Source organism: Phragmites australis, chromosome 1 (assembly GCF_958298935.1).
Source record: "Phragmites australis chromosome 1, lpPhrAust1.1, whole genome shotgun sequence".
NCBI lineage: Eukaryota > Viridiplantae > Streptophyta > Magnoliopsida > Poales > Poaceae > Phragmites > Phragmites australis.
Window position 1 is genome coordinate 38,348,199 of NC_084921.1, and position 24,155 is coordinate 38,372,353.

A 24,155-nucleotide genomic window follows, 5' to 3' on the forward strand; every position below is an offset into this window, starting at 1 on the left:
CCGGAACGCATGGCCGGCAGGTCGACCGGCGCGCCGAGGCCGAAGACGGACACGATGTGGCAGCTAAAGTGCGGCTCCCGGAACAGCCGCCCGGTAGGGCTCACCGCCTCACCGGCTCCTCCTCGACCGCCGCACCCTCTGCCTCTCAGCTCGCCTTGCTGTCCCGCTCCGTCCCCGTGGCGGCCGCCGTTGTGTCTACCGATAGCGCCCGCTTCCGCAGCGTGGCACCGCCATCGTGATCCATCCCTGATCCCTCCCGCCGCGTGCGCTCTCCTGTGAACGACTGGACGGATGTGTGAAATCCGTTCGTTTTTGTACGTGGTTGCTGCGCAGCGGTGGCGGTGGCACAGTGGGGAAGTGGGAAGAAAACCGTGCGCGCCGTGCCCTCGCTTGCGTCTTGCGTCGCGCTAGCTTTCGTGCGAGCTTTTAGCAGCCGGGCCGGCCGGCAGGCGGAGTCTGACCGGGGACTAACTTGCCATTTTTGTGGTGCTCGAGCAATTTGCAACCCTGTCGAGGGTAGGTCGCAGGTCCGAACGGATCTGTGCAAGCGCAACGACTGGACGACCGGGCGCGGGGCGGCTAGCGTCTCGCCCGGCCCTCGGGCGGGAGCAAGCTATATAACGAGATCAATAGCGTCTCACGTCGCGTTGCTCCTGAATCGATGGCCTTCTGCAGTGTGTTGTGTACGCCTCTCCAACCGAACCGTCGAAGACACCTTGATCATCATAAAGTTGGGAGTCGACGTGCGTGCGTGCTTGAGTTCAAACTTCCAATATATCCAGCGCACGCAGGTGCCAATAGTCTCCAAATCACAGTCACACAGGCTTCGCCGCTCAGCAATCATAGCACAAGCACTTAGTGAAGTCCACCGTGTTAGAGCTGAGACTCTAGAATACAACTCGGACATTTCTGCTACGCCTATTCCGTACTCCCACTGAAGAACCTGAGCGCTCACTTTTGTTGGGGTTAATGATCCCTTGTACTCCACCGTGACCTTCACTGTCAACGATGATGTCTGCAAGATGCAAGAGAACTTATGATAGGTCGATGATTCATTAAAGTGCTCGTTTTGCTTTAAAGTATTTAGCTAAGTTTGATGGATCATCTCCTTTATCACCGAAGGTGTTCTCTCGAGTCATTTCGGTTGTCGGTCTTTAGGCTTACATGGAGCAATAAGTCATCAATCTTGCGAGCCACTCAGGAGCAGTGTTGTTTGCGGTTCTATCTTCTGTTGGCTCTTATAGTTTCTTTGGTTTAGTATAGCGAAAATGATCTTATTAGATCGTGATTATAATTTTAGTAATTAATGATAATATAGTCATTGGAATAACATATTTGTCAAGAATATATGTTAGTATGTTTCATGAATGTAATACACGAAGAAGTCACTAAAGCTGAGATAAAGTTTGGACTGAATTGGACACGTTCCAGATAAATTGTTCTCACCAGATAATCCGATGTAGAAGAATTTGTGCTCACCAGAGCATTTTATCCAAAAGTTGTTGAACTCACAGAATGGTTCGATGATCAGAAGATTACACACATCGGGGTAGGCGGCTGGTGCGAGGAGGGATGGGCCGTTCCCATGCCAGCCCACTGTGATGAGGTGTCGGCCCAATCGTACCGTATCAATCCGACCCATCTACCTTTATACCTGAATCATACCTACAGTGTCGTGTCTTGAGCCAATCCAATAAATACGACTTAGTTGGCCATCTTTAACAGGGAGCTTGTCGACGAACGACTCGACCCCGACTACAACAAGGGCCTTGTGGCACCCCTTGCACTTAAACCGCGGCAGCGACGCGTCCGCCGCGCCGCCCTTGCCGCCGGTCGGGGGATTCATCTCGCCGAGCATCATGCTCTCAGTAGGCAGATTCCTCGCTGAACCGAACGGCCTCGCGCTGCGCGGGCTCCGAAGCTGCTTTGTATCTGCGATTCCATCCGCGAGAGGAGATGGCGCGTGGCGGGCGGCGATGCCGAGAAGGGCTCCACCAGGAGAAGACGCCGACGGACTCAGGCGACTCCGCGCGGCGCAGCAGCAAAGCACCACGTGACTGACTTGTGGGACCGGAAACCGGGCAGAGTTGCTGGTCCACCTGTCGGTGCTTTCGGGGGCGGTATCTTCCACGTAGCTCTTTGGTGAAGTTTCTCTCCCTCCCTCTCCTCTTCGGCGACGTTGGCGAGAGCTAGGGTTTCGTGCGCCACCACCAGCCCGCCCGCCATGGCCGAGACCCCCCAGTACCAGATCCTGGTGCGGCTCCTCGACGGCCGCAACCGCTGCCTCCGGTTCCCACGCCGACCGTCTCGGGCGCTGCGCTCCTCGATGCCGTCTCGTCCCTCTCCCGCGTTCCTTCCGCCTCCCTCCGCCTCGTCACCGGCAGCCTCGACGTCTCTCCGTCCTCCGTCCTCGCCGCCTTGGGCCCCGACGGCCAGTTCCCCTCCGCGTCCGCTCTCCTCCGCCTCCGCGGAGGCAAGGGCGGATTCGGTTCCCTCCTCCGCGGCACTGCCTCCAAGGCCGGCCAGAAAAAGACCAGCAACTTCGATGCCTGCCGCGACATCAACGGCCGCCGCCTCCGCCACGTCAACGCCGAGCGACGCCTCGAGGAGTGGACGGCCGAGGCCGCGGACCGCCAGCTCGAGAAACTGGCCGAAGGTTTCATCAAGAAGAAGGCCAAGGAGGCGGGGCGCCGCGGCGGGGGGACCTCGGCCGCCGACGTGGACAAGTACCTCGAGAAGTACCGCAAGGATGCTGAGATCTGCGTCAATGCGGTCGAGGAGTCTGTGTGTGCGTCGCTTCGGAAGAGGAAGGCCACTGCGCCTAAGCCACCGGCTGGGGCAGACGCCAAGAAGCTTAAGATTTGGTGAGTACCACCCAATGTTTTAGCATGTTTCGCCAATTGCAGTTCATTGGAATAAATTAGGACTTCTGGACTTTGTCATATGCTTAAATGAGCTATTTTTAACCAGGAACGTTTGTACTCATTTCATATGCCAAGTAGTTGTCTAGATGCCAAGCTTGTTCTATTCTGTTGCCTCCAGATGTTAATTATGGAGTTTACATGTTTGCTTGGCCAGCGTCCTGTCTAATAGTTATTTTAAGTGACTAACTTGATATGTAAGAGGCGTTTCATGTCTTGGAGTTCCACAAACCTTAACACATCAAACTTACTAATTGTTCTGATTGCCGCAAATTTAAGTTATATATGGGATGATTGGAGGTCATAGAGACTTCTGTGTCTGCAAGTCGGCTTTGTTTTCAGTGAACTAATTTAATCAAACATGTTACATTTGACTGCTCAAGCATGCCTGAGATTGTTATTCTAGTTTGTGCTGTGAAGTGCCTTATTTAATTCAATTGTGCAGGTTGGGCAAGAAAAAGGTAGAACATGACGACAGCGATAGTGACAGTGATGTGGATGATGAGGAAGGGGATGCTAATGAGGGCGCAGATGCAAAATCCATAGTTCTTGATGACAGGAATTGCTCGAATGGATCCAGCAAAAGTGAGGAAGAGAAGCTTGATCTGGCTTCAGTTTCTGGTTTGCGTTCAGAAGGAGAGTCCTCAGGTGGAAAGTCCCAGCACAGCGATTCAGAGGAAAATGGAAATTGTGTTCAGGACCATGGAACCGACGGTGAGATCAGGAGCTGAAAGTGATGATTTTGAGTCAGATGGTAATGTGGAGCCTGAGGGAGGCATGGTGGATCAGACCACTTCTGTGAATGGTACTGTTGCTGCAGCTTCAGAAGTAGTACTGAAATCAGATGAAGTGAAAGCAGATATGGATGACACAGCTTCAGCTACTTCAAATCAAAACGACCCAAAGGTGCCTAAAGTAGAAGAATCTGCTGATGGAAACAAATCTTCTCAATCAGAGCCATTAGACCTGACAAACTACAGCACAGCTGCAGAATTGGAGGTATGTTGTGTATTTTTCGCACTTCAGATACTTATTCATAATGTTTGTTACACAATAACTGTGCACTAAAGATGTATGTTCTCGAGTAATGACTTTGTCATAAATTAAAAGGATACATTTGCTTTCCAGAATAGTGCCTACTTCTGGTAAGGAGTTCAGGAACTTATTTTCTCGAACTGGTAGGAGAGTTGCCCGTCATTATATTAAGGAGGAATAAAACCCAGTACAACACGCACCCGAAAAAAGAAAGAGAACACATACGCACTCACACCAAACAACAAAACAAAGTCAGATCCTCAACCGTACAGGCGCACAGCGCAAGAAAGAAGCAATGACCCTAAACATAACTCAAGGTAACAGGGAGCCCAAGCCAAGGGCACCCGCCGACTTCTGCCACAAGGTCCCAAATAAGCAAAAACTCCACAAGAAACTGGACCGAGAACACACCCCTGATGTCGCCGATCCAGTTATTGTCAACAAGGGCATGCTTAACAGACCAACTTTTAGCAATACGTTTGGGCACAAGGGTGAGCACTTGAGCTATTTCAGCAGGAGATTTTCCCATCAGCCATTCATCATACCAGAACTTGGTGTTGTTGCCATTCCCAACTACCGTAGTCACCATGATGGAGAACAATGCCAAAGAGTTAGCAGGAGCAGCAACTCCAAAAATGGTCCAAGGGCGATGGGGCTCGGCTCTTTGTAGCCATAGGCCACGCAGGCGCAGAGCCCAGCCGATAACTTCGAGATTATGGATGCCCAGCCCCCCAAGCTCTTTCGGTTTACATATTTTGCTTCACGCTAAAAGCCAATGCCCACCATTGATTTCTTTGCGACCTTTCCACAAGAATGCCCGTCTGATTTTATCAATAGCTTTAATCACGTTTGAGGACGTCCAGAACAATAAGATGATAAATGGGGATGGCCATGAGCACAGCCTTGACAAGGACGGTTCTGCCAGCTGGATGAATAAGAGCTGCTTTCCAACATGGGAGTTGATCTGCAACTCTGTCCACTAGAGGTTGTAGGGCGGCTTTGGTGAGCTTTGTGATTGAGAGCGGCAAGCCAAGATAAGTGCAAGGAAAATCAGCAATGGCACAAGGCATCGAACCGCGCACAATGTCAATATCCTCGGGTGCACACTGAATTGGCGTAGCTGAGCACTTATTAATATTGGTCTTAAGGTCGGAGATAGCGCCGAATCGGTCCAAAATATCCTTCATAGCCTCCAAATCCTCCATGTTCGGCCTTAAGAACGGAACCACATCATCGGCATACAAAGAAACATGGTGGCCGAGCTGTCTTGTAGATAGAGGTTGCAAAAGACCGACCTACGCAGCTTTAGCCAGAAGAGAATTTAGCACATCCATTACCAAAATGAAGAGCATCGGGGAAGGGGGTCTCCTTGTCTTAAGCCGCGGCGATGGAAGATGGTGTCTCTTGGTTCGCCATTTAGAAGAACTCGCGCAGTGGCTGTAGCAAGAAGGCTGCAAAGCATGTTTCGCCACCATTCCCCGAAGCCCAAATGAGTGAGAATCTCCAACAAGAAGCTCCATGAAACTGAGTCAAAAGCTTTAGATATATCAAGCTTGAGTAGCAGCCTAGGTTCCTTCTGGTGATGTAAAAACCTTGCCGTGTTTTGAACCAACAAGAAATTCTGAAATTGTATTGTATCCATTGACCTTAAATAAATGCGCCATGATTGGGAGCGACCAAAGTAGGTAATTGTGGAGCAAGCCTGTTAGCCATAATTTTTGCCACCAATTTAGCAAAATTGTGGATCAAACTTATCGGCTGAAAATCCTTTACCTCCAACGTGTCCAGTGTCTTCGGAAGCAACGTCAAGAATGCTGAATTCAATAGACCAAGTTTCCTTGAATCACCCCGCTGTACCACGAGCACCGCTGCCACTATATCATCCTTGATGATCGACCAACATGAGCGATAGAAGCGGCCCGTAAATCCGTCCGGGCCGGGTGCTTTGTCTTACGTCATTATCTTGATAGTATCCCAGATTTCCTACTCTGTGATAGGTTCCTCAAGGGTTGAAAGATCATGAGGAGGTTGATAGAAGGAATGAAGGTTGAAGGTTTCAGTCGGCTCCTCAACGGAACCAAGACGACGATTGTAAAAATTCAGCATTGCATGATGCTTTTGTTGTTGTCTAGTGAGCACTTGATCGTCGACCTGGAGTTTAGCCACAATTTTTTTTCGCTTTCTATGGTGAGCATGGGAGTGGAAAAAGGATGTGTCAGCGTCCCCTTCCTTCAACCAACCAATTCGTGAGAGACCAAGGCTATGTTGCTTCAATTTACGTCACAGCCAAGCTTCATCGAAGGATAATGGCCTGTTGTCTTGTGCAATTTCCAACTGATGTAGGATTTCTTTAGCCCAAATAATCTGTGACTTAATGTGCCCCGTGGAACGCTGGCCCCAAGATTGCAAAGCTTTGCATAAGGCTCGGAACTTGACTGCTAAGCACTCAAATGGACAGGACTCCTCAACTGGCTTCACCCAAACGACATGTACCACCTCAAGGAAGCCATCAAGCTTTGTCCAGTAACTTTTGAAGTGAAACCTCCGTTTGCCTCTTGTGCTATCCCGAAGGCCAAGGATAAGCGGACAATGATCCGATATCAATGATGCCGCGCTCTGGAATAAACAATCCAAGAAGAGAGGGTCACAATTAGCCGTGCAAAATACACGATACAGCCGTACTAGCGTCGGGGCCTCCCTCTCATTGGACCAGGTATATTTCGACCAAGCAAGGGAATTTCTTGGAGCTCAACATCATTTAACAGCCGCCGAAACTGCCCCATCATGGCCCGGTTGATATTATGGTTATTTATTCTTGTCCTCCGACATATAGATTAAGTTGAAGTCACCAACGACCATCCAAGGCCCATCACACAACGCTTGAACAGCTCCTATTCTTGTAAAAGCCGAATTTTGCACAAGTCTGCTTGGGGGCCGTATACCCGGGTCAGCCACCAGCTAGGACCATCATCAGTGGCAAACTGTACTGAAATCGAGAAGGTACCCGTTCGTGATGTGATACTCCGATAGACCGATCCCTTCCATGCAATTAGGATACCACCACAGGTGCCTTCAGCCGGCATAGAGACGAACTGATCGAATTCCATACCAAGCGCCGACAGAATATGACGAAGAGTGATCCGCCCCAACCTTGTTTCTTGTAGACAAACAATGTCGGCGTGAGAGGAGAGAACGACCTCACGAACCGAATCTCGCCGCGCCCGCATATTAAGACCACAGACATTCCAAATCAATATGTTAGAGAGATTCATTGGGAACACTAAGAAACGACCAGGGAGCATGATGATCACGCGAACCCAGAGGGAGCTTCCAACAGAGACGACTCCATCTCAGCTACAGACCAGCCAAAGAGTGTTGCAAGAGCTGCAACCCTGATCCTGCGATAAGGGCCGCTCAAAAAGCTTGGCATAGTTGTTCATGACCTGATTGTCCACCCAGAGTAGACCCAGCCTCCAAAGGATCTTTGCCAGATGTTGTCTTGCTGCAGGCACCGGCGCACCCCTGGCCGCTTGTGCGAGCCGCTTGCTTCGCCGAACGGGAGTACTAGGCGGGGTCTTTCTGTGGCGCCGGTTCTGAACCATCGGCTGCTTCAGGAGGCCATCGGTCGGCCGCGTGAGACGATTTAGGAACTCATCGGAAGCCGAGGATGAGCCAGTGACCGTTGAACAGCACCACCAGCCCAGGTCATTTGGCCTTTCTTGAATACATGGCGCTGCATTCCCCATGGAAGTATCTGTCAACTTGGATGGCCACTGGCATGGATCGGTTGGGAGTGTCAGCGCCCAAGGGAGCCTGTGAGATGGGTCCGGACGTGGACCCTCAACCAAGAGGGAGGCCTAACGTCCAAGGAGACCGGAGCCTGGGTGACAGGAACTTGATAGCATTTCAATTGCTAGGTCCCTTCGATGTTCCAGATCAATCTAGATAGCATCTTAAAATATCAAATTACTATTGTGTAGAGAGAACCCAATCGCATCTTAAAATATCAAATTACTTCCATGTTCCAGATCAATCTAGATAGCACTCTTGAGCTTGTATAGTTAGCCCTCCAATACACGTGGCAAGTTATATTAATCTGGCAAACACTGTGTCAGCTAATTCACTTATTAAGACACAGAACGGTCTGGGTTTTTGTTTGATTTTTTTTTTCCATATGAACTCTGTCCATATCTTGCTTTCTGAATGTCGCCTCGAATGCTGTTGCTCTTATTGCTAACCTCATCGACTTTGTTGTTGCTTTGTAGGCGCTTGGCTTGGATAAGCTCAAAATGGAGCTGCAAACTCGTGGACTAAAATGAGGTGGAACTTTACAGGAGCGAGCTGCCAGACTTTTCCTTCTGAAGACAACCCCATTGGATAAGCTACCCAAGAAGCTGCTCGCAATTAAAGCCCATTACTGGGGGGAAGTGAGAAGTAGTAGTAACAAATAACAAGTACTATGGTTAAGGAAGCAAAAATGTATTGTTTAAGTTTTCTTTTTTGTGTATGTATATGTTTACTGCTTAGTGATGCTGTTAACTTAGCACAAGAAACACGGGCAATTCATTGACATGAGCTGCCACGCCCGAAGGATTCAATAGATCTCATCAAACAATCTGCTGGCATGGAACTGCGTTTCCTCTTGTAGTGCTTACAGAAGCAAACAATCTGCTGGCATGGTACAGCGTTTCCTCTTGTAGTGCTTGTAGAATAGAAAAGCGCTTCGGATTTGAGTTTAGTCGGAGGTGCACCTGAAATTTTAAGGGAAGTACGTATGGTTCTCTAAGTAGTGATCTGTCAGCAAACTCGATTGCATTCTGCAGTGAATCATGGCAGGAAGGTCCTGACATTCAGGTTGTTTTATTGTTGAGTTTTGGGACAACCAGCCGGCACGCAGGACTTAGCTTTGCCAGCGCCTTCTTGGGGACAAAGAGGCATCCAACGTTGGCAACACTAGGTGATAGATGCAACCTGACAACTGGCCCGTCTCAGTAATCAACTAATTACTATTGTATCCAATAACACAAGATACTGTAATCACTTCGACCAATTCAGTGAATCTTCGTTGCGGCGTGGACGTCAAAAATCTCCCCAATTTGATTTTGCTCTCTCTTTACTTACGTCTGAAACGGTCTTGGATGAGGGTCACGTTGCCCTCTGAAAATCTGATCCAGATAGCTTTTGAGCTGGTCTATGATTGTGACGGTCCCATGTAAATTGTCAAAGTGGCTTCAACGAGGTACTACCGATTGTCCAGTTTCGTTGCGCCTGCCGTTCACAGCGGATAGATTCTACCGTTCCAAAAGTCTAAAATCCAATTACGTGTGTTCTAAAAATAGGCCTGCTAGGCCATATACTGAATCTTTTTAAAAAAAAACTGTATACTATATCGCGTGCTAGCAACGGGTGCCCCTTCCTGTTACCGTAAATCGATCGCCGATTAGGCCTCCTATATTTCGATCATTTTGGTAACGAATCAGGGATACGTTGGTCTGAATAGTGGGGAAAATATGTCTGCTGATCTAACTAGTTGCCACCTCTTTCCACTGCATGTATACATAGCCGGGTGACCGACCAACCATATATATGTACACTCCCTAACTACTGAAACCACAAGTCCACAACCAGGACACTTGCTAACAAGTTGCTTCTAACTGATCTCCGTCACTCAAACTAGTGGTACGCACGATGATTAATTCTCCTGTATCGGTGCGAGCCCGGGCCTCCACGCGTCCCGGCTCGACGCCGGGCTCGCGCCGCCGCGGCCGGCCCCGGCCCGGAGCTCGCCCTTCAGCTCGGCCATCCTGGCCTTGCGCTCCCTCGCGCTCTGCGCGTTCAGCCTCGCCACCAGCGCCTCCGCGTCCTTCCTCGTCATCACGATCTTCACCATCACCACCCCGCCGGACGGGGCGCTGCTGACGTCGTCAGCCCCGCCGCCACGTGCCCGTGGAACTCCTCCACGAAGACGCCCCGGCCGCGTCACTTCCTCCTCCTCCTCGACGTCGTCCCGCCGCGGCGTGACGAGCACGCGCCTCGGCGCCGCAGCAGCCGCCACCTCGGCGACGACGTTCTTGGGACGCCTCCCCCCGGTCCCGCGCGGCGGCACGGTGTTTCCCATGTCTGCGCGTGCGTGGAGCGGGAGCGACGACCGACCAGTGAGTGGCTATTAGGGAGTGGCACGAGGCGGAGGCAGGGTGGTGGTGTTCCGGTTCCGGCTGCTTAAATGGTGCGCGCCCGTGCTTTGTAGGGTGGAGAAGGGGGAGGACTTGTTCAGACGGGACAGCGCGTAAAAAGGACGTGCGCGACGTATAGACTGGGGCTGTTTGCGGTCGACGGACTGAAGCCGGGGTCCGAGAGCGTACGGGCGCGGGCGCGTGGGGATGGACTTGGGGTGGGGTGAGAGTCGGTGTCTGTCGCGCTGTTGATCGAACCTGGCTGAACCGTGAAGGACGGGACGGGACGGAACTCCCCGCGTTTCGCATCGATTTGATTCGAGTCTTTGACGACGGATGATGTGGTGATCCGGCAGTGGTATTGGCGACCCGATCGACGGGCCGGCCGGAACGGATGCGTTGGTCAGGATTCTGGGCGGCGTTTTGTTGTGTGATGCGGTCCTTTTCTGGAAGGGGGTTTTGAGTTTCCGAGAAGCTGATGCGTGGAGCAACTGATCGCTTGTGCGGGGCTCGCCTTGGATTAGTCATGTTAATGAAGGGAATTATGCAAATGATCGCTTCTGTGGCATGGCTAGGCCCGGCGAGGCGTGCCGCCCCCGTGCCGCCACGTCTAGCTGTGACTCCACTATACTTACCATACCATAAGCCGACACAGCACAGCTCGATCTTAGGTGAACTATACCTTCAGCTCGACCTTAGGTGAACTATACCTAAACTGAAGGCTCAGCACTCGGACTGACACATCACGACCCGCTTGATTAACAGACCTAACTGGACCGACACACCACGAGCTAGCACAGCACGACTAACGTTAAATGAACTACACCTAGGCTGAAAGCTCAAAATGATTTACTACCCATTTGGCCAGGTCTGGCCATGAGCATCGGACTGTCCAAAGATGTCTATTGTACTCAGAAAAGTTACGAATAATTATGGTAGATCATGTTAAACTTGCATATAAACCCAGTGAAAATAAATGGCCATATTACCGGCAAATTTACATCTATTAATTCAAAGAGAATACTGTACATTATTCAGGCTACAAAACCATATCTCGACATGCAAAACATTTGATGACTGGGAAAGAAAAAACGATAGCCACCAAAACTTCCAACCATTTGTCTATCAAAATATGAACCATTGGCTGTGATCATCAAAAGTAAAATTACGGTTTATTTATGCAGCAACCGGCTGAACAAGACCTGCGCCCGAGGGAGTGATGTCTGAGGCATTCTGATCATTCCTCGATAAGTACGTGTCTACAGCTGCAGCAGCTTGCCGCCCCTCGGTGATGGCCCAAACAACCAGTGATTGTCCACGTCTGCAGTCCCCAGCTGCGAAAACACCATCAACACTGGTCGCAAAGTTTCCAAACTGAGCTTTGAAATTTGACCTGTTGTCCTTCTCCAAGCCCAGTTTCTCAGCGATAGTCTGCAGAAAGACAAGATGGTGTGTTATTTCAAGCGATTTTCTCATGAATGCCACTACAGTACAGGCATTAGAATAGCCTTGAGGGGGGAGGGGGGCCTAACCGCTTCAGGACCCAGGAATCCCATAGCTAGGAGGACAAGATCAGCCTCAATGATCTCTTCTGATCCTTCGATTTCCTTGAATTGGAATCTTCCATCTACTTTCTCCCACTTTACACGCACTAACTCAAGGGCCTTCACCTTGCCATTTTCATCGCCAACAAAACGCTTCGTCAAGACTTCGTAAGTTCTTGGATCATTCCCAAACTTGGTAGCTGCTTCCTGATGCCCATAGTCAACACGAAAAATTCTTGGCCACTATAGGCAAAAGGAGAAATAAACAAATAAGTAATTCTCCCAAACTGGAAAAGATATACAAACAACAATATAGTTCCTGCATCCGGCAATTTAAAGATAATGATATACAATACTCTAACAAATGGACCTTATATGAAAATGTATCATTTGATAAACAATTACATTGACTGAGACGGATATTTACCTGTGGCCATGGGTTGTCAGCAGCTCTCTTGCTTGGTGGTTTGGAAAGAAGTTCAAGATTTATGATGCTGCTGCAACCATGCCTAATAGATGTACCAATGCAATCTGTGCCTGTATCACCTCCACCAATAACCACCACCTTTTTCCCCTGGGCGGATACATATTTACCATCCTCCAGGTTGCTGTCTAGTAAACTTTTGGTATTTGCGTGGAGAAATTCCATAGCAAAATGAACTCCTGATAGCTCACGTCCAGGAATGTTGAGATCCCTAATCAAGGACCGTTTAATGTTAGAATCAAGCACAACTTTGAACTGAAGTATTTCATAGTGGTAGTTTTGTTGCAGTCATTTGAGTGCCTTCAATTTGTTACCTTGGTTTTGTTGCTCCGCAGGCCAAAATAACTGCGTCATTCTCAGAACGTAAACGTTCAATTGAGTATAAAGGATCACTCCCAACATTGGCATTCACCACAAATGTGACACCCTCTTCCGCCATTAAATTAACACGTCGTTGGACAATGCCAATCTTGTCTGTCTTCATGTTTGGCACACCATACATCATTAGACCTCCAATACGGTCTGCACGTTCAAACACAGCTACAAAATGGCCCATTTTGTTTAGTTGATCCGCAGCAGCCAGACCCGCAGGTCCACTGCCAACAATGGCCACCTTCTTTCTGCAATAGGAACAAAAAAGTCATTGTTAACAGGCGTAACTCAGATGTTATCTAGTAATGCAAAAAAAAAAAGTAAATTTCACAAATCTACAACTATTTGTACCTTTGTAAGATAAAACTATAATTTCTAAGAACTATTTCACAAAACTACAACTACTTGTACCTTTAATAAGACAAAACTTCAATTTTTTTGGTTTGATCCCACCTGTCAACCACGTATGTGTCAAAAAGTTGTAATTTCTTGTTACTAAGGGTCGAAGTAGTTGTAGTTTTGTGAAATAGACTCCAAAAGTTGTAGTTCTGTGTAACAATGGTACAAATAGTTGTAGTTTTGTGAAATTTATTCAAAAAAACTAAAAATATATAGAAAAAACTGATGCATAATTAAAAATTTAAAAGTAAATACCCTGTTCTTTGAAGTGGAGGCCGTGGTACCATCCAACCCTCTTCAAAACCTTTGTCTATAATTGCACATTCTATGCTTTTGATAGACACCGGATTTTCAATAATGCCAAGAACACATGACCCCTCACAAGGAGCAGGGCAAACTCGTCCAGTAAATTCAGGGAAGTTGTTTGTCTCAAGTAGTCGATCTAATGCTTCACGCCATCTATTCTGATGAACTAATTCATTGAATTCTGGGATCTTATTTCCAAGAGGGCAGCCAGCTCCTGAGCTTTCCTGTAAAAGTAAAAGATGTTACGAAAAGAGTTATGAAGTCCTTAGCATTTCAGTGGATAAGAACACAACCCAGTAAACAAAGATACTACCACAGGCTTCTAGAGGCATGACGGAAAGGTATAACTAATCTATCAACAAAGTACTTTTTGAATTAAGATAAATGCAGCGATCCAGTAGTTATTTGAACAAATTATGATAAAGAGCAGCAACGAACAAGTTGCGTCACAGAAGTACAGTAACAACAATAACTTATTGGTGACAACTTGTTCTCAGTACGATGTAAAAATGTTAATCATTGTCTTCAATTCAGCAGTTGAATAAAGTAAATGTATCATCCTTAACCACGATGAAGTCAAAGAGAACTATAATATTAAATAAAAGATAACACAAATCACCTGATGACAAAAAGGAGTACCACAGTCCATACAGCGAGCAGATTGTGTGTTTAATAGTGGGCCAGGCGTTGATTCAATTGCAACTTCGTTCCAATCTTTAACGCGCTCATTTGGGTCTCGGTAAGAAATACTCTCTCGCTCATATGTTATGAAACCTCGGTACTTTTTGGCATTGGCAACACGTGTTGGTCGACTTGTTGTCTGGTCAGGTTGTACTTTCTGTACATCAAACTTGATCTAATTAGTCAATGAAAGCTTCCATAGAAATGGAAATATATATAGCTATTTCTGATGGACAAACATTTGCAAATGAAGTTAACTTCTCTATCTGTTGAATATGAAATTCAGAAAGAAAGAAAAAAGAATGGAATTTTAGCTGCAATGAAAGTTATTTATAATAGCTTAAGGAATTGCGATATGAAGAATGAAACAGAACTGTCTCTTGAAACCATATCTCACCTTAGTCGTTACAGAAATACCATTTGTCATCTTAGGATCCTTTGCATGCTTAGCGGCTGCTTTTTCCACCTTCATGTTCTCCAAAACCCTCTTATAATCCCTTGGAAATACTTTTACAAATTTTGGAAGAAGATTATCAAAATCAGAGAGTATATTTTTAGCCACAACACTCTCAGTGTTACGTCGGTGTTGTTCTATCATCATTTTCAATGTGATAATGTCATCTTCTTCCTCCACATGATATAGATCAACTAACTCATGGTTGCAGTGGGCACTGAATTTCCCATCGACATCATAAACATAAGCAATCCCTCCACTCATCCCGGCGGCAAAATTTCTTCCTGTTTTTCCAAGGATAACCACAGTACCTCCAGTCATGTACTCGCATCCATGATCTCCAATTCCTTCAACAACTGCTTGAGCACCTGAGTTGCGAACACAAAACCTTTCTGCTGCCATACCATTGAAATATGCCTCTCCCTTGGTAGCACCATATAGAGCTACATTACCAATGACAATATTTTCTTCTGGATTAAATGAACTGTTCCTTGGTGGGTACACAACAATTTTTCCACCAGATAATCCTTTACCAACATAATCATTGCTGTCTCCTTCTAGCTCAAGAGTGATTCCAGGACAGAGAAAAGCACCAAAACTTTGGCCAGCACTTCCAGTGAACTTCACATGAATGGTACCAGCAGGCAATCCTTTCATGTGATAACGTTTTGTAATTTCATGACTGAGCATAGTGCCAACTGCTCGATTGGTGTTATGGATTGGAGTCTCAATGAAAACACGAATTTGTTTTTCAATTGCAGTTCTTGACAAAGCTATTAGTTTGTTATCTAATGCCATGTCAAGGCTGTGATCTTGCTTCTCAACACAGTACTGAGCAACACCTGGACGAATCTCCACGGCCGGTTTCAAGATCAACGAGAGATCAATGTTCTCAAGTTTCTCATTGCTCTTCACTACTTCTGGATCAACCTCAAGCATATCAGAGTGTCCAACCATTTCATTAATGGTGCGGAAGCCAAGATTTGCCATGATTTCTCTTAGCTCCTCAGCAAGCATGAAGAAGAAGTTAATGACATGCTCTGGTTCTCCAGCAAACTTTTCTCGAAGCACTGGGTCTTGAGTAGCTATACCAACAGGACAAGTGTTGGTATGGCATTTCCGCATCATAATACAGCCAAGTGTGATCAGTGGGGCAGTGCTGAAACCAAATTCCTCTGCACCAAGCAAGCAAGCAACAGCAACATCTCTACCAGTCTTTAACTGTCCATCTGTTTGCAGAACAGCTCGACCACGGAGCCCATTTGCTACTAGAGTTTGATGTGTCTCAGCCAACCCAAGTTCCCATGGAAGTCCAGCATTCTTAATACCTGTCCATCTTGAAGCTCCTGTGCCTCCATCATGGCCCGAAATAAGAACATGGTCTGCGTGTCCTTTTACAACACCACTAGCAACAACTCCCACACCAGCCTCAGAGACTAGTTTTACACTGATACGAGCTCTAGGATTTGAATTCTGCAGATAGACAAGAATATCACTATATCGGTGAGCAACATCTGCAAGTTGGAGATCAAAATTCATATGTGCAAGTTCACTTGTAGAAAGTAGCAAGAGTAGCCCTCACAACAAGTGATCCATGCATTATTAAGCTTAGTAAGACAACCTTCACAGGTTCATAAGACAATCCAGCCTGTGCAGTAACAAGCACAGATTGCTTGGGTATAGAAAACTGAAAACAGCATTGCAATATCGACAATTTTTACCTTAAGATCGTGTATAAGTTGTGCAAGATCCTCAATAGAATATATATCGTGGTGGGGAGGGGGGCTAATGAGCCCCACACCAGCTGTAGAATGTCTTGTGACAGCAATATCACCAATAACCTTGTGACCTGGAAGCTCACCACCTTCACCAGGCTTGGCACCCTATATAACTCGAGACATAAGGAAAGGTAAATTTCTGCAACATGTAATATGGAAGACGGGTTCTTTCAATAGGGTGTAGTCATTTAATGATTCCATAGAGCATCATGTTGACAAAGTACCTGAGCCATTTTTATCTGCAGCTCTTCTGCATTAGTCAGATAATAGCTGGAAACTCCAAATCGTCCACTAGCAACTTGCTTGATTGCACTTCGTTTTGGATTCATTGAACCATCAGGAAGTGGTTCCATACGAGAGGGCTGTTCCCCTCCCTCGCCTTCATAGATATATTAGCATTAGTGCATTTAGTCACAGGTTTTAGAATTATTTAAAACGGCACACAGTTAAAATGAGCTGTTTTAGACTTGGGAATAAGGATATTTAATGTTAAGATGTAAAAATGTGTTAGAGCAGAAAATACAGTTCCTGTTATAATCATTAGTGCATAGATATATTAGCATTAGTGCATGCAGTATTTCTTTAACTACAATACAAAACACAAATTAAATTGAAGGGGTTGTAAACTTATAATTGTAAAGGAATACTGCATGCAGGCTGTTAGGAGAAAAAGGTATATTCAAGTAATTCTAACCACCAGCACCTTATAGCAGTTGTTCTTATCAGATTGCAGGCATGTACCATTTAAAAATAATAACAAAAAAGAAAAAGAATTTATCGTGCAATAAACAAATAAAGGATAATATGTCTTCAAAAGCTAGCATTCGACATCAATGGGAAGATGAAAACGTTACCAGAAGGTATGGTACAAGTTTATCTAGACAGAGCGGATAGGCAATATATAATATAGCAACAACAAGTACAGTTTTAGACATGATTGTGTCTAAAATGCTGAGTGCAGAGAACAGTCTCAAATAGTGAACAATAGACCGCATGCCACTCATTGTTCCAAGGAAAAAGAATGACAGCATACCACTCTAGCAAAAATTAGAATACAGTTTGATGTTTCCTAAGGTTGTTTGATAAGGTTTTTCTTCGAGCTAAAGTGCCAACAAAAAACTACATGACTTCATCAGAATGATAATTAGACAAATGCCGGATATGGATGACAACATACCTGTATTAGATTTTCCTCCAAGTTTGTTCATGGCCATAGCAAGGGCGGTATGTGCTTCCAATGAAATAGACCCATAACTCATCGCTCCAGTACAAAAGCGTTTCACTATCTCACTTGCTGGTTCAACCTCATCCAAAGAAATTTTATCACTGATATCTTTAAATCTCAGCATACCACGTAGATTACAGGTCTTGTTGAGCTCCTGAATTCGCCTTGAATATTCTTTGTATGCTGCCCGGCTGTTGACTCTAGCTGCTTCTTGTAATTTTCCCATTGCAAGTGGATCGTTGAGGTGGACTTCACCATTTTTCCTCCAGTGGTAGTCCCCTGGGTTGGGAAGGGCCTTCGCATCTGCACTGCCAGGTGGAGGGGTTCTTGATGGGAAAGCCAACTCATGAAGACGGAGAGCATCCCGTGCAAGCATTTCAAATGTTGCACCCTCAATTCTGCTAGGTGTACCTTCAAAACACTTGTCAATCACTTCAGAAGAAAGACCAAGAGCTTCAAAAATCTGAGCACCTTTGTAGGATGCAAGGGTGGATATTCCCATCTTTGCAAGAACTTTCATCATTCCATAGTTAGAAGCATAGAAATATTTCTTCACCAGTTCTTCCTTTGAGTAGGGTTGTCCATCACCGTTAGGAGGAATCTTCCCATCATTCTGCAAGCACCAGACTGCTTCAATAGCCAAATAAGGACATATAGCATCAGCACCAAATCCAACCAGGGTGCAGAAATGGTGCACTTCACGAGGTTCAGCTGACTCGACCAACAATCCTATGCGTGTCCTCTCAAGATTTGCAACAAGGTGTTGATGTACTGCTCCAACTGCTAAGAGAGAACTGGCAGCCACACGGCCTGAGGAAAATCCTGCATAACGAAATTAAGCAAAACAATTAAGTTTCAGATTTTAAAAAGCTTGAAACATTGATGACTTGTCATAGGTATTATTGAATTGCACAAAAGTATGAGCTATTTTCAAGCTAAAAGGGAAAGGGTCAACATATACTTTAGGACACATTGTGCAAGTGAAAAGAACAGCATATAATTATGATGGTACTCAAGTTGTAAAGAGGTTTTAACTATAACGAATTTGCAGATTGCATTTGACTCAATCTGCCAGCAAGTTTAAATAATTGTGAGTGGTTGGTACCATTACCTAGTGGTAACACAACAATAAATTACTGTAAATTAAATTCACTAACCTCTATCTGAGAGAACCAAAATAGTGTAACCCTTCCGTATGGCTTCACGAGCTTCAGTACAAATTCTGTCCAAAGTTTCTTCCAAGCCCTTCCTTCCAGACTTCTTCGGATAAGTAATGTCGAGCACCTTGCTTTGCCAACCACGGTAGTTCATCTTTTTAATAGCCTCCATTTCATCAATAGAAATCAAAGGACCTTTAAGTGCAAGGCGGTTGCATTGTTTTTCAGTTGTTTCCAACAAATCACCTTCTGGTCCAATCATACACTCCATAGATGTAACTATTTTCTCTCTAATAGGGTCAATTGGTGGGTTTGTAACTTGTGCAAACATCTGCTTGAAGTACTCAAAAGTCAACTTCTCCCTGTTCGACATCACTGCAAGGGGTGTATCATTTCCCATGGAGCCAAGAGGTTCCACTCCATCCTTAGCCATTGGCAGCAGCAACATGTCCAGGGCTTCTACCGTGTACCTGGAGTTGTTCAGTTGAATAATTATCCAGCAAAAATGAAAACGCAACCAAACAGAGCTAAACCTTTACTTACCCAAAGGCCTTCAGTGGGGTCAAAATTCCATTGATACCTACACGTTCCTTGTTCTCATTCTTTTGCTACACCAAATTGTAAAAGAAATCATAACGGCTAGGTTACTTATGTTTGGCCCAAGTTGTCATCAGTAACTAAATCAAAGTTATAGCCCAATTAGATGTATCATGTATGACGTTAAAGCATGGTGAAGGACTTACTGGAAGTGAGCTTGAAACGCTTGGAGCAACTCTATCTGTTTCTGGCACAGATTCTACAATGTCTTTGAGATTTATCTTTTGTCTCTTGAGCCATTCCCCATATGGATGAGCTTTAGAGTATTGTGCCTTCAGAGCTTCATCGTCCACTACAGTGTGGTTTTCAAAATCAACCAATAGCATCATTCCGGGGTTTAGCCTACCCTTTCTGAGCACATCTTCAGGAGGAACATCGACAACACCAACTTCACTACCCATGATCACACGTCCACTGTGGGTCACATAAAACCGACCGGGCCTCAAGCCATTGCGGTCCAGGGTAGCTCCAAGGTAACGCCCATCGGTAACTGCAGGTGAAAGCCAAGTTAGATCAAGTAAATCCATCAGAAGTATGATCAATCAAGGAAAGTGGGCTAAATATATTTACAAGATATTAGAGCAGGTCCATCCCAAGGCTCCATAAGTGCTGACACGAACTCGTAGAGAGCTTTCTTCTCAGGTTCCATGTTTGCATCGTTCTGCCACGCCTCAGGGATCATCATCATCACAGCTTCTGGCAGGCTTCGCCCACCTCGGACAAGAAGCTCAAGAACATTATCAAATGCACCTACAATCCACATTTTTCCAATCAATAAGATTCCAAAAATACCATTAACACTGAAACAGACATTGGGCTCCTACCTGAATCTGAAGAGGTGGCATCCACAATTGGTAGAATTTTTGACAATTCTTCCTTTGTTAGGCCAAGCTTCTCACATTCTAAGAGACCCTCACGAGCTGTCATCCTGCCATAAATCCAAAGAACTTAAAGACCAGCTGAGAACCATAAAATCCGAACAACATAAGCATATGGAGAGCATCAAACCAAGAAATTGTACAGCAGAGGGAAAAGGTTTAGCAAGAGTACCAATTCTTGTTCCCTCTGAGGGTATTGATCTCTCCATTATGGCCTAAAACACGCATTGGCTGCGCACGGTCCCAGCTAGGGAAGGTGTTTGTGGAGAACCTTGAGTGCACCTGTTTGAATATATGGCTTTTATAAATCAAATTATACTCATATTTTGCAGCTTTACGATGTCAAATAGAACTTTAAAATGAAGCACCAACACTACCAAAAAAGAAAGCGTCAGTTGCATAGAATTTCATGCAAAACAGTTGGGAGCCCTAATCTACCTCAAACCAAACACATTTTCTTCCCACCACCTAATTGGAGGTCACATCCTGAAGAGTCGGGCATAGCAGTCGGCCACAGCAGAACTGCAGCTGGACTCTGCAACATGGTTATCGGGTATCAACTAATAGAGATTTCTAATACTTCACTTTAAGGCATCAAGAACCAGGACTGAAATAGCATATGAATAGAGCAGTGACAGTAAGACAACTTAAAGTTTGATGCCTGCATGGGAGCGTGTCTTGATCTTACAACGGCCTTGCTATTATTGGTTCCCATCTGCCAACTACGATCATGACATTTTTGTGTAAGAGTATCAAGATTTTGTATTTACCAGAGCCATATAACTCATGAAATTTTCATGACCTAGGTCTGCATAGTAGTAGCCCTTAAGTTGACTCGGCTTAAGCTGGCCCTTGTAAACAATAGTCCTAGAAAAATCACAAGAAATACATCATTGAATAAGAATTACTCACACAAGCATAAACCAATTGAAAAGTTCTTAGGCTTCATATTTACAATCATAAAGAGCAAGACAGGATATTTTTATTATCCCCCTTTACGATATGAAAAATCTTGCCAAAATTCCCTTCCAAAAACTGATCTTAGTTGACACTCCCTGATCCTTTTCAGCTCAAAAACATAATGAAATAAAAGCACAAACAAAAACTTTGAAGTGAGAAAAGAGAAGCACCTTGAAGATAGAGAGCACATGTAGAAATCCCTCTCTCCTCCACGCCGGATATTCAGAGCGGCTCGGATAGACCTGATTGAGAGCCTCCTAAGGATATACATCTGCAATAATTGATGAGAAACAGTTAAGGCTAAATACATCACATGTGCATTATAACTTTAAAATGTAAACTCGTGGAATGACCTGCTGCTCAAGCTCGGCCTTCGATCTTGAACTCTTGGTAAGGAAAACCTGCTCAATGACTGGCTCAGTCTCAAGTGCAGATTCACCCAAGTCTGAGTTGTCAGTCAGAACCAGCCGCCACCCAAGTACTACATGTCCCAGTGATTCTGCAACCTGCATGAATAAAATAGATCAAATAAATGAGCTTAACATGAAAGTCTTGCATTGCTCACTGGCTCTCGTTAAATCGAAATTTGATGACACTGTGTTACACCAACCTTCTTAAACTCAGTTTTGCCCTTCTCACGGCGCTTTTCATCAGTTGGCATGAAGAACATTCCAACAGCGTACTCGCCTGGTGGTGGTAGCTCAAACCCAGCATCCTTTGTCACCTGCAGGAACACCGAGCAACACCTTGAATAACTCTGTCACAAAGAACAGCTTTTGCTTAATTTTTTCTGTCGAGAAGAAGCTTGCCTCTCTGAAGAAGTGATGTGGCAGAGCGACCAGGATGCCGGCACCATCTCCAGTGTTCTTCTCGCAGCCGCAGGCACCACGGTGTGCCATTCTCTCAAGCATCTCGATGGCATCGTTGACCTGGGATAAAAAAGGGAGCAAAATTGGCATCCCAAACGTGCTATATCAAAAGAGTGTAACTACAGTAAGTGTACTTATTGGTCGATGAAACTCACGGTCTCGCGTTTGTAATCGCCAGACAGCTCAGCAACAAACCCAACACCGCACGAGTCACGCTCGAACGAGGGGTCGTAGAGTCCAATGCTGCTCTCCGGGAGCTTCGAAAGCGGCCTGATCAGCTCGGCTTCGCAAGCCGCCGCGCGGGGCGTCCGCGGGGCGACGCGCTCCTCGGTGCGCTGCACGCCGCCGAGGAACCAGCCGGCCTCGAGGGACACGCCACCGTAGGCCTGCCAGGCGGAGCGGTTCGGCGCCGCCACGGTGCGGCCTCGCCGGGCCCGACGGCCTGCGCCCATTGGCGCCGACTTCAAAGCCGCCCCTTGCGCTGTCGACATGGCTGAACCGCACGCCTCACTCTGTTACCTGCCATGCAACAATCAAACAACGACGAGCATCAGATGGTATTCGCTTAGCAATTAACCGATCTACCACATCATACGGGGGAAAAGCCCAAAATCATGGGAAAAGATTTAAAACGCTCTGGAAAAACAAGCAAGAAGGTCAAGGCTGACTCGTTCCCCCACATGTCACCACCAAAAGCATAGAGAAAAGCTCGTGCCATTCTGCAGTGGAACAGAGCACTCCCGAAAAATAATTACCAGACAAACGCCGCAGCAGCGGAAACACACGCAGGGATGAACAGATCTACCAAACCCCGCACAGCAGCGCAGATTCCTCCACCGCAGCCGCGACACAGCAGATTCATAAACGCACGCGCGCACGGGCGCAGAATTGAACAGCAACGGAACGAATAATAAATAAAAACAATGAAACGGCCGCGCACACCTCCAACCACGCTTGCACGCACGCGATAGCCGAACCAAACCAACAAGTTGCTAAATCTCGTCGGGTTTTTTTAGCGTCTCGCGGGTCCTGGCCTACTGGCAAGCCGGGGATCGTGGGGGTACCTCTCGCTCGTCTAGCCGCCTCCCTCCACCTGGGGACGGAACCGGAGCGCGCGTGCGGGACTGCGGGCGCGTGTCCCGGATCCCGATCTCCTCCCCGCGACTCCCGCCCGGTTTGGCGTCCTAGATTTCGCGGCTCGAGCCCGCGCGTGCCCGGCGGCGAACGCGGCGGGTATCGGTGGCGTGGGTTGGGAGCGGGGCGGGCGCCGCCTCTCTCGCGGGGCGGTGGCTTGGCTGCCCTTCCTCCCGTCGCTCGCCTTCCTTCCTCTCCTCCGGGTACAGGGCGTTTGGGTGGGCGGGCACTCCGCGCCCCTGCATTTATAGACGGAGGGTGCAGGGGAGCTCGCCGTGCCTGCCAACCCACCAGCCCCGCTCTCCGTTCCTCGTGTCGCGTCGCGTCCCCACGGCCCACGGACCCACTGCCTATATTTTCGCCCCTGTTTTTCTCACGAAAGTTCGTTCCCTTTTTTGTTTTTCTTTATTATTTTAGTATGTTGTTGGTTGTTCGGTGGATGGTATCTCTGCCGTATTTTCGTATGAGTCCTTGTCACATTTAGGATCGTTGATGTGCGAATTTTTACCGATTGCAACCCCTCATGTGTACAGTAAATAGCTAAGTGTTTATGTATTGTAACGAAAATATAAATATTAGATGTGATAATATCGAGTACAAATTGAAAGTGTAAAGACGTAGATTTGTTATAGGAGTGTTGGGATCGAGTTCTCAGACAAAGTGGGCATTCGGATATGGAGATATCGAAGGGCTCTCAGAGTGACATGTGTTGGAGGTGGAATAGTTTTTTTTATACCCTTTCCGGTTACACTGTGACTCTATTTATAGTCTGTACCCGACGACCACAGGTGTCGTTTACACATCTTACCCCCTTACCTGCTACATTACCAGAATATTCGGAGGCATTATGGTACAAATGAGCATGATCGCATAATTACAACAGTACTCAGGACGACCGTAGTCGGGCCCACTGTGCTGAGGTGGTTCATCCCTCCAAAGGGCGCCGAAGCCTCCTTCATCTGGATGCACGTCAGATAGCCTTCGCTCCCCGACGAAGGTTAGCTCGCGTCTTCGCTTGCTCCAAACAATGCGGACTGCGAACCCGGGCTTGGCTCGTCAATTGAAGGTCATGAGCCTTCGTCTTCGTCGGTACGGAAACTCGAAGATGCGAGCACGCCTACACCCTTCGACCAACGTTGCTCCATGATCTTCGCCGCTGACAGATGAACTCCCTGTAACAAAAGCACA

At 46.6% G+C, this 24,155-nt stretch overlaps 2 protein-coding genes and 1 pseudogene across 3 annotated transcripts; 1 reads left to right on the forward strand and 2 right to left on the reverse strand.

The window, feature by feature from the left end:
• Positions 1 to 1,757: 1,757 nt before the first annotated feature.
• On the forward strand, positions 1,758 to 8,571 carry LOC133918107 (uncharacterized; annotated as a pseudogene).
• Positions 8,572 to 9,449: 878 nt separating this feature from the next.
• LOC133918117 (uncharacterized) lies at positions 9,450 to 10,179 on the reverse strand. The gene has a single exon (XM_062361864.1). The coding sequence runs from the start codon at positions 10,072 to 10,074 to the stop codon at positions 9,649 to 9,651; it is 426 nt and encodes a 141-aa protein (XP_062217848.1). The 5' UTR covers positions 10,075 to 10,179; the 3' UTR covers positions 9,450 to 9,648.
• A 917-nt stretch (positions 10,180 to 11,096) lies between these two features.
• LOC133918129 (glutamate synthase 1 [NADH], chloroplastic) lies at positions 11,097 to 23,199 on the reverse strand. 2 transcript variants are annotated; one of them, XM_062361871.1, is made up of 23 exons: positions 22,898 to 23,199; positions 21,989 to 22,352; positions 21,774 to 21,893; positions 21,575 to 21,688; positions 21,318 to 21,470; positions 21,135 to 21,235; positions 20,775 to 20,871; positions 20,177 to 20,286; positions 19,951 to 20,054; positions 19,697 to 19,876; positions 19,273 to 19,616; positions 19,073 to 19,137; positions 18,530 to 18,999; positions 17,325 to 18,194; positions 16,372 to 16,526; positions 16,091 to 16,252; positions 14,313 to 15,842; positions 13,854 to 14,072; positions 13,184 to 13,458; positions 12,472 to 12,777; positions 12,101 to 12,368; positions 11,662 to 11,916; positions 11,097 to 11,560 (listed from the first exon to the last, which is right to left on the reverse strand). In XM_062361871.1, the coding sequence occupies exons 2-23, from the start codon at positions 22,322 to 22,324 to the stop codon at positions 11,306 to 11,308; spliced, it is 6,489 nt and encodes a 2,162-aa protein (XP_062217855.1). In that variant the 5' UTR covers positions 22,325 to 22,352; positions 22,898 to 23,199; the 3' UTR covers positions 11,097 to 11,305. The 2 variants fall into 2 exon arrangements, with proteins under 2 accessions (XP_062217855.1, XP_062217860.1); XM_062361876.1 differs by lacking the exons at positions 20,775 to 20,871; positions 21,135 to 21,235; positions 21,318 to 21,470; ... (2 more) ...; positions 21,989 to 22,352; positions 22,898 to 23,199 and adding exons at positions 20,443 to 20,539; positions 20,652 to 20,760.
• Between the last annotated feature and the right edge of the window lie 956 nt (positions 23,200 to 24,155).